Below are 17294 nucleotides of genomic sequence, written 5' to 3'. Positions count from 1 at the left end.
TTAGTGGAAAAGGCAATACAAATGTATAGGGGATTTTGAAAGTACATTTTGGGGGGCCTAATCGCGTACGAGTGACGTATCAGAATGCAAACACTTATGTCTTGAAGAGGGTGATTTGGCGATGAAGTGACCCGATTTCTGACCCTCTACGCCCCTCCTGTGACTCACAGCATGACCGCAAAGTTAGGAGAAAAGGCAATGCAATTGCATAGGGAAGTTTGAAAGTACATTTTGGGGGGCCTATTCGCGTAGGAGTGACATATCAGAATGCTCAACCCTTCAAAACTGCACCCAGATCATTAAGAAATGCTTTTGATGTAAATGCATTCATAAAATATAAAGTTATACTTAGTTTAAAAGTTTACACTTTGTCAGGAAAATGGCCCCACCGGTCCAATTTTACACACTTGCAATACCACATTTCAACAGTAGGGCGTCAAGTCGACACACACATTTACACACGTTGTCAGGAAAAGTCACTTCCAGGGGACCAATTTTACTTTTCAAAAAAAATCGCACTAGGCATATCAGGAGGCTGTTTTCTATCCATTGCAATGCTTGTGCCTGTGGGGACCGGCGCTCGGTCCCCACCGGAAAAATTGGACCCCACGAGGTGAGTGAAATCTCAGGTTGTGGATCCCACCAGGTAGTAAATACGAGAACACACACACACACACACACACACACGTGCTTAACATAGTTATTAAATCATCAGCCAATACTCGGTGTAGGCCATAGCTGTATAATCTGTATAAGCTCTATAATCTAAATATTTTTATTGCTATAGTACAATTAATGTTGTTATGCATTTAATTTTCAATATATTATCTTACAGAACTAGAACTAGAAATAAATGGTAAAGCAAATTATTATTAAGATGCCAAGTAACAATTATTTATTTTAATTTCTGAAGAGAATGTTATGCTTTATTAATTTTACTCCTGAGAGAATTCCAGTTTAAATTTGATTATAAAAATGTGAATAATTCATTTTGAAATTCTTCATCCCTGTTCAACATGGTAAAATGTTGAACTCACTGAAAAGGAAAGAGTCCCAATTACAGGAATTAACTCATTTTTATGACAGGCAGTCTAATAAATCTAAAATGTATTGACAATTAATGTGGCATTATTTTATTTATATCAGTTTTAATGGACATAGCCTGCCACACCTTTATCGAATTGCTTTGTTGAAATCAGATTTACCCTTGTTGAAACGGTTAACGTTGTCTTAATTTCCTCTTTTAGGCTGTTGTGAAATGGCTGCAATGGTGAAACTCAGAATCATTTTCTCCGAAAATGATTCCCGGAGATTGATCCTTCCAAATGGGATGCCAGAGTCTGTCAGTGAGCTAGTTCAGCAGATAAAGGGACAGTGTGGAGTTAATGGGGACTTCAGACTTCAGTTCATGGATGCAGAATTTGGGAATGAATTCACCAACTTGGAGTCAATGTCGGACATCCAGGACAAAAGTACCATCAAGATCATCTTTAGCTCAGTTGCACCTGTCGAGCCTGGTGAGCCACTGATCCCTCTTTACTCACCTGCTGCCACTTCCCGCACTCTAGATGACTCCTCATCCATTTCATCTCCTGGGAACTCATTTGATACAGATATATTGTCTTCTCCTGAATCTACTTCCTCAAGAGCCACTGCATGGCCCGATGTCTTCCCCATTCCCCGGTTCTCTTATGATACTCAACTACAGCTGGACAGGGCCAATGCTACTTTCAAAGAAACTGGAGCTTTGTTGAATCCTGATCATAAAATTAAGTCTGCCATTCTTGATGGTTTAGCTGAAACAATTGTTCAGTACAAGGTCTACCTCTCTGACAGGGAGTTTGATGAGGTCGCAGAAGCTCTTGTAACAACCCATCCATGTTTGAAAGAGCCTGGTTCAGTCACTGGATATGGCGGATGGAAAACAAGCTTGAAGTATAAACTTGCTAACTACCGAACTAAGCTTAGACGGCTTGGTTGCCCTGAAGTTACTGTGAATTCCTTAAAACATAAACCTGATGGCAAATGTACTCCTGCGTATGGCGTGAAGAAGCCAAAAAAAGCTGAAGTGAATTACTGCCCCACTTATCCAGCTGGTGAAACTGCAGAGACACTGGAAGAAATCAGAGTGGACCTCCTGTCAGAAGTTAAGAAAAAAAACAATGACCACAGGGTGGCTGCAATGATGGAGAAGACCTTTGCTCTCAGAAGGCAAGAGGTAGTACGTGAAGCACCGATGATTGCTGATTTCAAAATGAGGTGGCCAGCTCTCTTCCATGTGTATGAGGTAATTGAATGGGTTTAAAACAACAGCAATATTTTGCTTCCATTGGATTATTATATAAAAGTAACTTGTGACCACATGGGATTTACTGAAGATCAGCTAAAGCAGCCTGTGTTAGCTCAGCTACAAATATGAATGCAGGAACCTAATATACAAGAAATTAATGGATTATGCATTCACATGTATTGAACAGACTTGACTCACTTTTAAGTGGACTGAATAATGACAACACAATCCTCTGTTAATTATTTGTGGTTGTATTTGCCTTTGTTAAGTATCCTGGGGTTTTTTTTAAAGGTGCTGTGTAAATCTCAGTTATAAATGTATTCTTATTATTAGTTTTGTCTGTTGGATTATTATTCTGCCTTTTGCAGGTGAGTGCAGAATTCAAGAGGATTACAACAATCCATTTGCAGTCTAAGTTCTTCTCCCAGCTGGATAGTTATTCGGCAAATTTTATGAAGATATATGCCAAGAAGGGTGGAGTGCAAGGGAGAAACATTAAGACCATCATGGCACCTGCAACCCAGGTATGACAAGATATATTTATACAAGCCCAATTGAAGAAAGTTTGGATATTGTGTAAAGTGTAACTAAAACCAAAATGCAGTGATTTGCATTTCAAAACCATCTTTTACTTACAAATAAACATAGAAATTTGGTGAGTTAGAAACATTTGTAAATGTTTTTGTACTTGATTCTAATCTGCTGCTGAGTCATTTTTATTCTCCTTAAACTGCAGCTGAACTAACCAGTTAAATTTGTAATTCACCTTAAATATCTGTTCAGTGACATTGATTTCACTTTGATATGGAGACAAGCTAATGTGATTTCCATGTTTCCTTTATCAGGCTGCGTGATGGTAACCTTTAGTGTTCAAGTGAGCCCAGATTAAATTGTCAGACCCTAATGTTCTGATATCACCTTACAAATAAACAACAGCACTTTAAGCAAATAATTTACTGGAACTACAATGTTTATTTTACTGCTCTGTTTATTAAAACATCAGATTCAACATTTGCTGCACCATTCATCACTAGTCCCTAAACAGCATGGGTGTTTTTTACTGTTATATTTTAGTCTTCTTTATAGATTGTTAATCCCTATCTGATAATGTCCCTAGAGTACACTTGTAGGGATTATTTCATGGAAGAAGAGTCATATGACCCGTGAAACGCTCCTTTAGATTGGTTAGATATTGCTAACACTAGAGCTGGGCGATATGACCCAAAATTCATATCTCGATATTTTTTAGCTGGATGGTGATAAAGGATATATATCTCGATATTTTTTTAAAGCCATAAGTTAAGAACAAAAAGAGAGTTCTTAGTCACACTGTGTCCCAGATGTCACACGGGCACTTTTATTTACATACAGCGTAGATGTACATGAACAAATTACTCTAAAATAAATTATCAGCATTTATTAAATAATCATGGTCCATAAATAAAAGAAAACAATGTTGTTTTTGTGCATAACAAAAAGCTCACAATTGTGCAGTCAAAATGTAAACTAATAGACGCTGAGCATAATAACAAAGAGACAGATTTCACAGCTGCACCACGTCTCTGAACAGGTGCCATTTGTGGTCCTTATACACACACAGTATGGTAATATTACGTTGAAGCACAGTACATATCACTCCACGAGGCTCCTCCCCGGTAGCCGTAATCCTCCGACAATCCATCAAGCGGTGCAGCTCCGTAGCTTAGCAAAGTCATATTAAAACATTTTTGACAGATTGCTGAGCGCTGTGTACCACATAAAATCGGTTCGCGGTCAGTAAGCACAACCAGAATTCATACATAAGGCGGCGCACTGTCGATTTTTGAGAAAATGAAAGGATTTTAGGCCATGCATGTCGTTAGCGCGGTTAGCTCGCTAACACGTTGACGCCGTCCAGCCCCACGCACGGGGCAATCCGCGGTAACTCGCTAACGGAGATTTTCCGCTTTCATCTTGTCATTGCCTGCAGGTGAAGCTATGGGGGAGGGGGAGTTGGGTTCAGTGAAGGAGAGGCGAGGCCGAGTAACGTTGCGTAGAGACAAAAGTGGACGAAAGAGAGGCAAACCTGCGGCTCCACAAGTATAATTATAACGTAACATAGACTTTATCGATATAAACGATATTGTCACATCTTATATCTCGTATGAAAATATATCGATATTTTTAAAGAACTCGATATATCGCCCAGCCCTAGCTAACACCACCCTTTTTATGGAAACAAGCCGGGGAAATCCTAGGTTAAGTTAACGAGTTCATAACCAACTTTGTGTGAGTGCATATCCTGATCACCAGTGTTAATCCAGATAAGGGAAAGATACCCTGGGTATGTTGAACTCGCTTCATAGTATAGGCCTCTGTTGCTCGACGTTTGGGAGAAGAATGTAATGTCATTCAAATGTTATGGGGGTGGTCAGAGGTCTGGAGAGCTGGCAGGCCAGTTCATCAAATTCAAGATGAGCTAATATTTTTCTTAAAAATTATCAAATTTTCCCAGATTAAAAATTTAATATGTTTATTTGTAAGTGACATGTAGTTTTGAGACTTTCTTGAATTGGGGATGGTATGGCATGATTAAACTCATAGACAAAGTAATAAATAATATTACAATGACAGATTTGTCTAAAATGCATAAAGACTATTCTATTCCAAAGGGGTAAAGATTGCAGAACAATAGCCTCTAAATTTCTCACAAAATGTTCTTTAACCCCACTGCTAGATATGTGTGTGTTATATATATATTAGGGGTGCAACGATATTCGTATCGATATCGAACCGTTCGATACAGTGCTTTCGGTTCGGTACGCATATGTATCGAACAATACAATTTAAAAATTTATTTATTTATTTATTTTTTTTGTTGTCCCGTTTGGATCTATAGCCATCAGAATTGTTGTCTTGAGGCCAAGAAAGATGCCAAGCGGATTTATTTTACCAAGTGGATCATCATATTGGTCCATTTGATTGACCTTTATTATAATTATGAATTTATTTTATTTTCAGTTGCAAACGGGACAGACATGACTGTGGGATAGGACAGGGGGAAAGAATGAAAGAAAGAGGGGAGAGAAAGAAAGAAAACCAAAGGGGAGAAAAAAAAAGAACAATACAAAATTTGTAATTTTTTTTATCAACTTTCCTTCTGACGATGCTGTCTGTGTTGAGCGCTCAGTGAATCTGCGTTCAACTACTCCGCCTAGGCTGCACTGTCCAGCGCAGATCCACTGAGCGCTCAACACAGACAGCATCATCAGAAGGAAGAGCGCAGGGCAAGCTAGCGAGACAGAAAGTTAAGCTGTGCTAAATAACCAGGGGTGCACATAAGTGGAGCACATTCGCTGTCAAAATAAAAAACACGTACAAGGGTTAGGGTTAAATTTAAAAACTGTACTTTTTTGCCAAATATATATTTATAATTTTAATAAATGACAAATTAAAAAGGCATGAACATTTTTTTTGTATCGAAAAAATATCGAACCGTGACACCAAAGTATCGAACCGAACCGAACCGTGAATTTTGTGTATCGTTGCACCCCTAATATATATACATATATATATATATATATATATATATATGTGTGTATATATATATATATATATATATATGTGTGTATATATATACATACATATATATATATATATATATATATATATATATATGTGTGTGTATATCTATGTGTGGAGAGTGAGATAGAGTATATTTGTGTAATTTATGTATTTTCCCTCTGTGTATTAAGACTGCTGCTGTTGAAGTCAGAAGAGAATGCATCCTCAAAGGTCTTTGCGTGTACCTGAATGAAGATCCAGAGAAGCTGGTGAAGGATTACCTGGTACAGTGGGGCAAAAAAGTATTTAGTCAGCCACCGATTGTGCAAGTTCCCCCACCTAAAATGATGACAGAGGTCAGTAATTTGCACCAGAGGTACACTTCAACTGTGAGAGACAGAATATGAAAAAAAAAATCCATGAATTCACATGGTAGGATTTGTAAAGAATTTATTCATAAATCAGGGTGGAAAATAAGTATTTGGTCAATAACAAAATTACAACTCAATACTTTGTAACATAACCTTTGTTGGCAATAACAGAGGTCAAACGTTTACTATAGGTCTTTACCAGGTTTGCACAGTAGCTGGTATTTTGGCCCATTCCTCCATGCAGATCTTCTCGAGAGCAGTGATGTTTTGGGGCTGTCGCCAAGCAACACGGACTTTCAACTCCCGCCACAGATTTTCTATGGGGTTGAGGTCTGGAGACTGGCTAGGCCACTCCAGGACTTTCAAATGCTTCTTACGGAGCCACTCCTTTGTTGCCCGGGCGGTGTGTTTTGGATCATTGTCATGTTGGAAGACCCAGCCTCGTTTCATCTTCAAAGTTCTCACTGATGGAAGGAGGTTTTGGCTCAAAATCTCACGATACATGGCCCCATTCATTCTGTCCTTAACACGGATCAGTCGTCCTGTCCCCTTGGCAGAAAAACAGCCCCATAGCATGATGTTTCCACCCCCATGCTTCACAGTAGGTATGGTGTTCTTGGGATGCAACTCAGTATTCTTCTTCCTCCAAACACGACGAGTTGAGTTTATACCAAAAAGTTCTACTTTGGTTTCATCTGACCACATGACATTCTCCCAATCCTCTGCTGTATCATCCATGTGCTCTCTGGCAAACTTCAGACGGGCCTGGACATGCACTGGCTTCAGCAGCGGAACACGTCTGGCACTGCGGGATTTGATTCCCTGCCGTTGTAGTGTGTTACTGATGGTGACCTTTGTTACTTTGGTCCCAGCTCTCTGCAGGTCATTCACCAGGTCCCCCCGTGTGGTTCTGGGATCTTTGCTCACCGTTCTCATGATCATTTTGACCCCACGGGATGAGATCTTGCGTGGAGCCCCAGATTGTGGGAGATTATCAGTGGTCTTGTATGTCTTCCATTTTCTGATGATTGCTCCCACAGTTGATTTTTTCACACCAAGCTGCTTGCCTATTGTAGATTCACTCTTCCCAGTCTGGTGCAGGTCTACAATACTTTTCCTGGTGTCCTTCGAAAGTTCTTTGGTCTTGGCCATGGCGGAGTTTGGAGTCTGACTGTGGGCAGGTGTCTTTTATACAGATGATGAGTTCAAACAGGTGCCATTCATACAAGTAACGAGTGGGGGACAGAAAAGCGTCTTACAGAAGACGTTACAGGTCTGTGAGAGCCAGAGATTTTCCATGTTTGAGGTGACCAAATACTTATTTTCCACCCTAATTTACGAATAAATTCTTTACAAATCCTACCATGTGAATTCATGGATTTTTTTTCACATTCTGTCTCTCACAGTTGAAGTGTACCTCTGGTGCAAATTACTGACCTCTGTCATCATTTTAAGTGGGGGAACTTGCACAATCGGTGGCTGACTAAATACTTTTTTGCCCCACTGTATGTTAATTTGCAGTTATCCTTATCTAAGGAGATGATCAAAGATAGGCTCAAACTACATATAAAAAGCTACATGCAAGAAGTTTGTGGCTTTAAAAATTACCTTTTAAAAATAGGAAAAGTAAGGGCTTTATTTTTCTCACTAGATACTGCACGCACCATTCTTGAGTGTTTTATACTAACCTCATAAAATAATATCATCACAGAACTAATATCATATAATGATTCACCCCTTCACGCACACATTCATACAAGTATTTCTATGTAGCATTCACACTTTGATGAATGTATCAGGAGCAACTTAGGGTTTAGTAACTTAAACTTACCCATGGTTAGTTCTGGTATTCAGACTGGAGAACCCAAGGATTAATCCAGTACACAACTTGCTCTACCTCCTAAGCCACAGCCACCCCTAACTCAATATCTTAAAAGACGGGACTTTGTTGAGGTATTGAATTAGATTGTCTTGAGTCAGAAAAAATATCAGGCAGTCATTTTTGATTATATTTACATTATTATAAAGTTTGAATGAATAAAGCTTTTAGGTATTTTACATTAATTATCTCTCTCTCTCTTTTTTTTTTTTAAATTGTCACAGGACGTTGATAAAAGCATCGCCACTGCCATAGCAGAGACAGTCTTTGGAATCTGTGTCATTCGATCAGAGGGTGCGGAGCCTGGCGATGACCCTCAGGATGTTATGATTGTTCTAGAGGGGGTGGAAGTGATGGGTGAGTTGGGCAGTGTAGCTTTTGCAGTGGCAATGTTGCTTGGTCTGGTCTACTCACTAAACCTGAGCTACCCTCCTGAACTCAGGTACACCTTTGAGGTTCTGCAGAAGATTCTTATGGAGTTGGATGCACACAAACTATCCAACAAAGTACAGGTTCTCAAAACTCTCTTTCTCGTTGAGAAATGTTGCCAATACAACAGCTACACCATGTATCTGGAACATGTACCAGAAAGAACTGCAGACAGATGATACAATGCATTTTCTTATTCATTTTGAGATACACAAAATTGGTGATATTTGTTTTTTTTGAAAGTGCATCTCTTTGACCTTCAAAATCACTTGATTCAGCCGTTCATTGTAGTTAAAAAATGGTTTGAACAGGTTAAGTTTCCACCATCTCCACTACTTTTTTTTCTGTGATATAACTTGCATTCGATGTATTCTTCACATGTTATGTGAAATTTGCTATAAATACAATAAATTGGAGAAAACAAAAAGATGTGTATGACAAATTTTAATTTACCTTTTAGATGTAATAGTGAAATGTATGTTAACCAGACTCTAGACTTTGTTAAATGCTCCAAAAAATTACTCTTTAAATTAACTTAAAATAATCATGGAAAGAATTTCCACGTGATTAAATTGCTTTCTATTAACATTAAAGACTTGTGTTGGAATAACTTAATTTGTATGAGTTGGTTCAACTCAATTAACTTAAGCTGGGACCAAATTTAGTAAATTAGTTGGAGAAAACCTACTGAATTGAGTTTGAACAAAAATCTTTAAGTTGGATCAACACTATTAAAATATATTGGATCAAAATGCAGTAAATACGTTGATTCATCAATCTTTAATTAAGTTGGTCCAACTTGAGTGGATTAAGTTGGAGTAACAGAATTGCATGGTGCTAAAATAAAGCAATTTAATCACGTGGAAATTCTTTCCATGATTTTTTTATGTTCATTTAAAGAGTTATTTTTTTGAGTGTATACTGAAATTTGCCTCAAACACGCACCAGCAGGGTTGCTCCATTTGTTTTTGTGCTTGTATTATCAAGATCTACCTCACTATATAAAACGATTAGTTATGTCTATAACTTCTGTTCCCTGAAGGAGAGGAACGAGGTACAACACATAAGTATGGGATATCACGCCCTCGCGTGTCCTGGCTGAAGAAACCTTTATTCACGCCTTTACGGCAGATGACGTGTGATGACACGCGCAAGGCCCCGCCCGCACATATAGCCGCTGCCATCACCGTCATCCCTCAGTTCGATAGCCGCTCTTCACCGAGCCAACTGCTCAGTGGGGCCACCCTGTGTTGTACCTCGTTCCTCTCCTTCAGGGAACAGAAGTTATAGACATAACTAATCGTTCCCTTTCAGTCGATTCACTCGGTACAACACATAAGTATGGGACCTATATACACGCCCCGCAGAGCAGCCACCGAACCGGAACGGGACCACCACATCCTTAGTGAGTGGTAGACCCAGCAGAAAGGACAGCATGAGCCACCGAAGGGGCTGTAACGTCCAACCGATAAAACCGCACAAAAGTGTGCGGCGACGCCCAATTAGCCGCTGCACAAATATCAGCCACAGGCACCCCTCTAAAAAGAGCCCATGAGGTCGCCATCCCCCTGGTGGAATGAGCTCCCACCCCGTGGGGCAACGCAAAACCTCCGGTGCTGTATGCCAGCGAGATAGCTTCTACAATCCAGTGGGACAGCCTCTGTCTGGACAGAGCTCTACCTCTATTCGGATTAGCGAAGCAGACAAACAACTGGTCACACAAACGCACATCCCGAGTGCGCTCAATGTAGGTGCGTAGCGCACGCACCGGACAAAGAGAATGCACCCTCCTCTGCTCCTCAGATTCAAAAGGAGGGGAGCAAAAGCTCAGCAACTCAAACTCCATTGAACTATAAGATGCAGGCATGACCTTGGGAAGATAGGCGGCATTCGGACGCAATACGACCTTGCGGCCATCAGGAGAAAACTGTGTGCAGGCAGGATGCACAGACAGCGCATGAAGGTCCCCCACTCGCTTCGCCGAGGCCAAAGCGAGAAGTAATGCGGTCTTATACGAAAGAAGTTTCATATCTACCGACTCAACGGGTTCAAACGGAGGGCCACAAAGGGCCTCCAGCACCAAAGACAAGTCCCAAGCCGGGACACTGGACTTAAGCACGGGCCTCAGCCGGCGAACCCCTTTCAGAAAACGCACGGCGAGGGGATGCGCACCTGGTGTCACCCCGTCAAAACCGATATGACAAGCAGATATAGCCGCTAAATAAACCTTGATCGTCGAAAACGAAAGGCCTTTATCCAACAGCTCCTGCAGGAATGTCAAAACATCCACAATAGAGCACTGAAATGGGAGAGTGTGGCGGTCCTGGCACCATCGCTCGAAGGCTCGCCATTTGTAAGCGTACAAGCCTCTAGTAGACGAGGCCCTGGCGCTCTGAATCGTCGCTACCACACTAGGTGGCAGACCCTTAGCAACCAAGTTTAACCTCTCAGCAGGTAAGCATGAAGGTGCCACAGATCCGGGCGCGGATGAAACACTTCCCCCCCCGCCTGAGAGAGGAGATCCCTGCGGAGAGGAAGCTGCCAAGGACTTGCTGCAAGCAGGCTGATTATTTCTGCATACCACGACTTCGCGGGCCACCAAGGGGCCACCAGGATCAGAGAGAGGGAATGCCGACGCACCCTCTCCAGAATTGGAGATATCATTTCCACTGGGGGAAATGCATACAGGAGCACGTCTGGCCATTGGTGCGCTAGCGCGTCCAAGCCCAAGGGTGCATCGTGGTCGATTATGGAGAAGTACAGGGGGCAGTGAGCATTCACCCTGGAAGCAAAAAGATCTATTTGCGCCTCGCCAAATAGATCCCAAATCTGAGCCACTATTGAAGGGTGTAACCTCCATTCTCTCACCAGAGGACCCCCCCTGGAGAGAAGGTCCGGCCCCAGGTTCAGGTGGCCCGGGACATGGGTGGCTCTTAGAGTCAGAAAATGAACACTGCACCATAACAGCAGAGAGCGAGACAGCTGCAACAGGGGAAGAGAGCGTGTTCCTCCCTGCCTGTTTATATAAGACACCACTGTTGAATTGTCCGTCCTGACTAAGACATGCTGGCCCTGCAGGACTGGACGGAAACGCTTTAGAGCTAAGAACACTGCTAACAGCTCTAAGTGGTTGATGTGCAGCTGGCGCTGAGCCGCGGACCAGATCCCTCTCACTGACGCACCCTCGCACAGCGCTCCCCACCCACTTAGGGAAGCATCTGTGGACACCACCTTGCGAAACAACACCCTCCCAATCCGAGAGCCCTGGTGCAGTAGCCCGGGCTCCCTCCAAGGACGGAGAGCTAGCATGCAAGACACAGTTACCGGCAGCCTCCTCCGGAGGTGACGCGAAGCACACAAACGGTGAGAGAGAGTCCAGCGTTGAAACGCTCTCATTTTCAACAGCCCAAGCGGCACTACGGCGATCATAGATGCCATCATGCCCAACAAGCGCAATATCGTCTGGAAACGCAGTCTGCGTCCCAGCTGAAATTGAGCGAGGCAGCGATGAAACGCGGCCACTCTGTGCTCTGACAACCGTGCGCGGCTGGAAAGAGAGCATATTTCCAGACCGAGAAAAGCGATCTGTTGACCTGGGATTAGCGAGCTCTTCTGAAAGTTCACAGAGAACCCCAGTGTCTGAATGTGTGACAGAACCCGCGACAGCTGCGTCTCCGCCTGTTCTCTGGAGCAAGCCACGAGAGCCCAGTCGTCCAGGTAGGCCAAGATGCGGATGCCCCTCTTCCTGAGGGGCGCTAGCGCTGCCTCGGCACATTTCGTAAAGGTGCGGGGAGCGAGCGACAGCCCGAACGGCAGCACTAGGTATTCGTAGGCTACGCCCTCGAATGCAAACCTCAGAAACTGCCTGTGTTTCGGGTGTATAGCGACATGAAAATAAGCATCTGTTAGATCGATTGTCGCAAACCAATCTCCCGGGCCGACTGCACTCAGGAGCTGTCTGAGTGTTAGCATCTTGAACCTGTACGTTCGCAGGTACGTGTTCAAGACTCGCAGGTCGAGGATGGGACGAAGCCCTCCCCCTTTCTTCGGAATGACAAAATAACGGCTGTACCAACCTTTGTCCGTCTCCGAAGCGGGGACCACCCGTATTGCTCTCTTCTGTAATAGCGCCTGTATTTCCTCTCTGAGTACCAAGGCTGCCTCGGGGTTGACAATCGTGTTCACGACTCTTTGGAAACGAGGCGGCTTGACCCGGAACTGCAACCGGTAACCCATGGCAACGGTTTGCAGCACCCACGGAGAGGGGGCGCAAGCGCGCCACTGAGGGAAGTGAGCAGCCAGCCGGCTGGCCTGCAGCACTGACGGCGGGGCGCCGTCGCCCCCCAGTGTGTCTGCAGGGGACTGCATCCCCTGCCTGACCTGGCTCATTTCGCCTGCAGGTTGAGCATTTGAGATTGTTTGAGAGTAAACAACACTCTTTATTGATTGCAACATGGGAACATGTACATTTATACATTTTGTTGGGTGCACCTTTTCCGGGGCATAACAATGAAAAACAGCGGGAACACTCGATGTGGTCGCTTGAACATTCAACACATCTGAACCGTGTGCAGGGGTTATGTGCTTGGGAGACCGCGATAGGGAAGTGCAGCGCCTTCTGGGGCTGACAACCTGAACAGAACTTAAGCGGCACCTCTTGTGCGGCAACAGAGGGGTAAGAGCAGCGTCTCCCTGCTGCCGGATCCCTTCCCCACTCGCAATCACAGCTAGGAGGGCTGAGGCTTCTTCCTCCTGGGCGTCGGGTCCCGTCGGGGGCCCGGGGGAGGGCCTTTGCCCCAGGCCGACTGGCGTGGAGCTCGGGCCGGAGTACGTGCTCTCGCCGGCGGCCCTCCCACTCCAGCAGTGGGCGCCGGTCTCTTGCCAGCTGTCAGAGGAGCGGCGGGCCTGTGAGAGCTAGCAGTGGGCTTGGGCTGGGGCTGGCGTCTGGGGATGATGTCGCGCAGAGCTTCCGTCTGCTTCTTCCTCAGATCGAATCTAGCCTGAATGGCTTCAAGTGAATGTCCGAATAACCCAGCCGCAGACACTGGTGCGTCCAGATACACAGCTCTGTCTCTATCAGGGACGTCGGAGAGGGTCAGCCACAGGTGCCTCTGCGCCACCACTGTCGAAGCCATCCCTCTGCCCAGGGAGAGCGCTGCACAGCGAGACGCACGGAGGATGTAATCCGTGGTGACTCTAACCTCGTTAAGAAGAGGTGACAGCGGGCTGTCCTCCGGAACCAGCGATCCAAGCTCCGCCAGGCACATTGCTTGGTACGTCTGGAGCATGGTGACGGAGCTCATGGCTCGAGCGGTGCCGGCCTGAGCCCGATAAATCTTCTCCAGCTGCGAGGCCGAGAATCTGCAGTGCTTGGACGGCAGAGTTGCGGGGCCACCGACACCATGGTTATGGGACGGGGCCAGATAAGCAGCCAGAGACGGCTCCATAGGGGGTGGGTTAGCTAAACCAGCTCCCTCGGCGCCGTCCAATTCCATGTACTGTCCATAGCCGGGCACAGTGACGCGGGTAGACAGAGGTTTGTCCCATGACGCTGTTAGCTCGCAGAGAAGGTCTGGGAACATGGGGAGGCAGTTTTTGGCCGTTGCGGGCTCCGGTGGAAGGAAAAAACCCGCAAACCGCGACGGCTTCCGAGCTGGTGGAGGAGAGGGCCAGTCCACCTGCAGCTTCTCAGCGGCACGGCGAAACAGGGAGAAAAGAGAGGTGTCATCGTGGCCGACCGGCGCAGCAGCGGCGGCATATTGGGTCGACAATGAGCTCTCCTGCTCATCCTCCGACAAACCATGGATGTCCAGGCCGATGTCCAGCACGTCATCGTCTTCCTGGGGAGCGCTGGCGGGCTTCAACCCAGGCTGAAGCCCGTCAGCGCTCCTGCATGGTTCCGGTTCGTCATCGGCTAACCCGTCAACGTATTCCATGTGGTCAGCCCAGCTAATCGCGGGGACATCGACCTGAAAATTTTCGTCTTCGGACTCGGACGAAGCCGGGGCTCCAGACTCGGAAAGAAGAGGGTCATGCCGTGCGACAGCCGAGCGTCCCAGCACTCTTTCCACAAACGTCACCCGTCTTTCCAGGGTCGAGCGTCGGAGCTGGCGACAAAACGCACAAGCTTCGGGCTCCGTCAACGCTCTCCTAGCGTGGACGATCCCCAGGCAGACAGGGCAGGCATCGTGCTGGTCGCTGTCGTGCAAAGAGAAACCACATCCCTGAGGACAGGGGCGAACAGAAGATTTCTGCTTTGCTCGCTTCGGTTTGGAGTCCATTCCCAAAACGCAAAGCGAAACGCTGCACAAGAAAAACTTGAAAATAGCGCTCCGCGGGCAGCCTACGCACCAGCTGGGCGGTGGAGGCTAACACCAACAGGGGCAGTTAAGCTAGGTTCAAGTTGGCAGACAACGGAGCTAACTAGCAGTAGCTAGCTAGCCCAACTCAGCAGAGGTGTTCTCAGCGAGGTGAAGAGCGTAAGAACTGAGGGATGACGGTGATGGCAGCGGCTATATGTGCGGGCGGGGCCTTGCGCGTGTCATCACACGTCATCTGCCGTAAAGGCGTGAATAAAGGTTTCTTCAGCCAGGACACGCGAGGGCGTGATATCCCATACTTATGTGTTGTACCGAGTGAATCGACTGAAAGGGAACACCTTGAAATAATTAGCTGTTAACCCATTAGGGCTGGGTCATATTATACCGTTCACGGTAATACCGGTATAATGTTGGGCAACGATAGGAAAATGAAATATCGTGATAGAATGAGTAAAACGCGCATGCGCAGTGCCTTTGTTTTCATACGCACATGGCCGATTGTTGAGTGAATCAGATGAACCAGAATTGGTTTGTAAAAATGGTGCAACTTCAGTGATGTGGAACTGGTTTGGTGTTTGTCCGTCAGATACACGACAAAGCACATTTTTTGCAGAACATGCAAGCGGCCGTTGTTATTGTCGTATTTGTCGGACTAAGATGCTCTTAAATCTGGGAGTAATCTGGGTCCTAAACTCTGTATGCTTCAGGTCAAACAACACTGCAGCATCACTGAGAGTTAAAAACTGTCTAAATTCTTTCATCTTTAATAAAACGATCAGCATTGCTGCTTTACCAGGTGTAACTATGAAGTTTAACTTCCAGGCATCCATGAAAACAAAATTTATTACATTTAACGGAGTTGGAAGTTAGCAGGAAGCTAGCGGAAGTTAGCTCGCTAGTTTCGCTAGTTACCTAAGCATGATATAGCATGTTCTGACTGAGAGATTTCTGAAAAAAATCAAACGTACAGCTCTGCTATCACTTCCAACATAAATGAAGACAGAAAACTAAACAGCAGTGACGTTTGTAAGGTTACTGAAGTTGGGCTAGCTGGTATATAATGATGTGCTACGTGATCGCTAGCGACACAGCTACGTTAGCATAACATAAACACAGTGAAGCTGGAGGACGAACACTAACACTTTTCCACTTATAAAAGTTAACGTTCCTGATAGTTAGAGACAAATGCAATCGCATGGCAGGATGCTGTAAACGGACCAAACTTCAGTCAGGAGAACAACTGATATAATCCATCCACAATACGAGGTTAGTCATTAATATACTGCAACAACATGCAGCTGCCAGAGAATTCAACATTAATGAATCAATGGTACAGAAGTGGAGGAAGCAAGAAGAATGAGTTTAATAAAGTTTGATTTATCTGACTGCTTTGTTTCGCTTAATGTGCCTTATAATCCCGTGCACCTTATGGTCCAAAAAATACGTACTGCACACTGCAGTTTAATGTTGCAAAGCACCTCTTTTTAACTTCAGTGGATATTATACATGGTTATGCTCAGGATATGTCAGCCCATTTCTACTGGAAATGCCTTTTGGTTAAACTTTCAGAAAGGAATTTGCATTTGCACTGTTACATTTTTATAAAGCTTTAATGTACATAAAAACCAGCTTCTTGTTTAAGTGAAAATAAATGGAAGGTTGTCTTTTTGCGCTAGTAATGTTGTGGAGTTGTATTTTGTCTCGCATCAATTATATCGTCAGTTATATCGTTATCGCAAATTTTCAAATATATATCGTGATAAATATTTTTGCCCATATCGCCCTGCTCTATAACCCATTCTGTATAAATAAAATAGAAGTGACTCATGAAACTAAGAAAAATTATGTGTCAGGACTGCATTTCTGCATTATTTTTTTTTGTTTTTTTGTCACAGTGGGAATTCTCTCCATTATCCACAGGACTCACTGTTGTCATTGCCCATACTCTTTGAAAAAGACATGTACTGCATAAAACATGCTCAGCATTTCATTTACAGAACGTAATTGTTCTTCTCACCTGTTAAAAGTGAAACGGCACACAGTGGCAGTCATTTCTAAAGTTGGACTTTAAATCTGAATTTTTCCAGATTAAAATGATTTTACATAATTTTGTCTCACCCTGTTGCATAAAATGCAGAAACAAGCCGAGGTGTGAAAAACGTTTTCCAAGCGTAATTCTTTATTTACTACAGAAAATACTGAGAACTTGCAGCATTAATGTGCTGTTGAAAATGTAAAGGGAAAACATTCTCTCTGGTATATTTATCTCATTCTTGGATGCACACATTAAAAGTAATTGTCAAAAATGTGTCTGCAGAGTTAAGTTCCTTCTCGTGAAAAGAATGACCATGCTTAAAGCGACGTCACTTCTCCAACCTTCCTTTTGTTTTGTTTTTTTGTTTTGTTTGTTTCTTCAAGAGTCAGGCCCAAGAGCCAGCACCAGCAGCTGCCCCTCCCCCAGA

The 17294-nt window shown here is 44.3% G+C and overlaps 1 protein-coding gene across 1 annotated transcript; it reads left to right on the top strand.

Annotated features, from left to right (window-relative positions):
- The first annotated feature begins 2182 nt into the window (after nucleotides 1–2182).
- LOC146640193 (uncharacterized) lies at nucleotides 2183–8691 on the top strand. The gene is made up of 4 exons (XM_085351530.1): nucleotides 2183–2287; nucleotides 2659–2814; nucleotides 6025–6117; nucleotides 8308–8691. The coding sequence occupies exons 1-4, from the start codon at nucleotides 2183–2185 to the stop codon at nucleotides 8689–8691; spliced, it is 738 nt and encodes a 245-aa protein (XP_085207656.1).
- Nucleotides 8692–17294: the final 8603 nt, after the last annotated feature.

This window comes from Diplotaxodon limnothrissa, linkage group LG1 (assembly GCF_057381915.1).
Source record: "Diplotaxodon limnothrissa isolate DT_005_m linkage group LG1, D_limnothrissa_male_GT1.1, whole genome shotgun sequence".
Lineage (NCBI taxonomy): Eukaryota > Metazoa > Chordata > Actinopteri > Cichliformes > Cichlidae > Diplotaxodon > Diplotaxodon limnothrissa.
The sequence above is the reverse complement of the archived record's forward strand: the minus strand, read 5'-3'. Positions and strand labels throughout refer to the sequence as shown.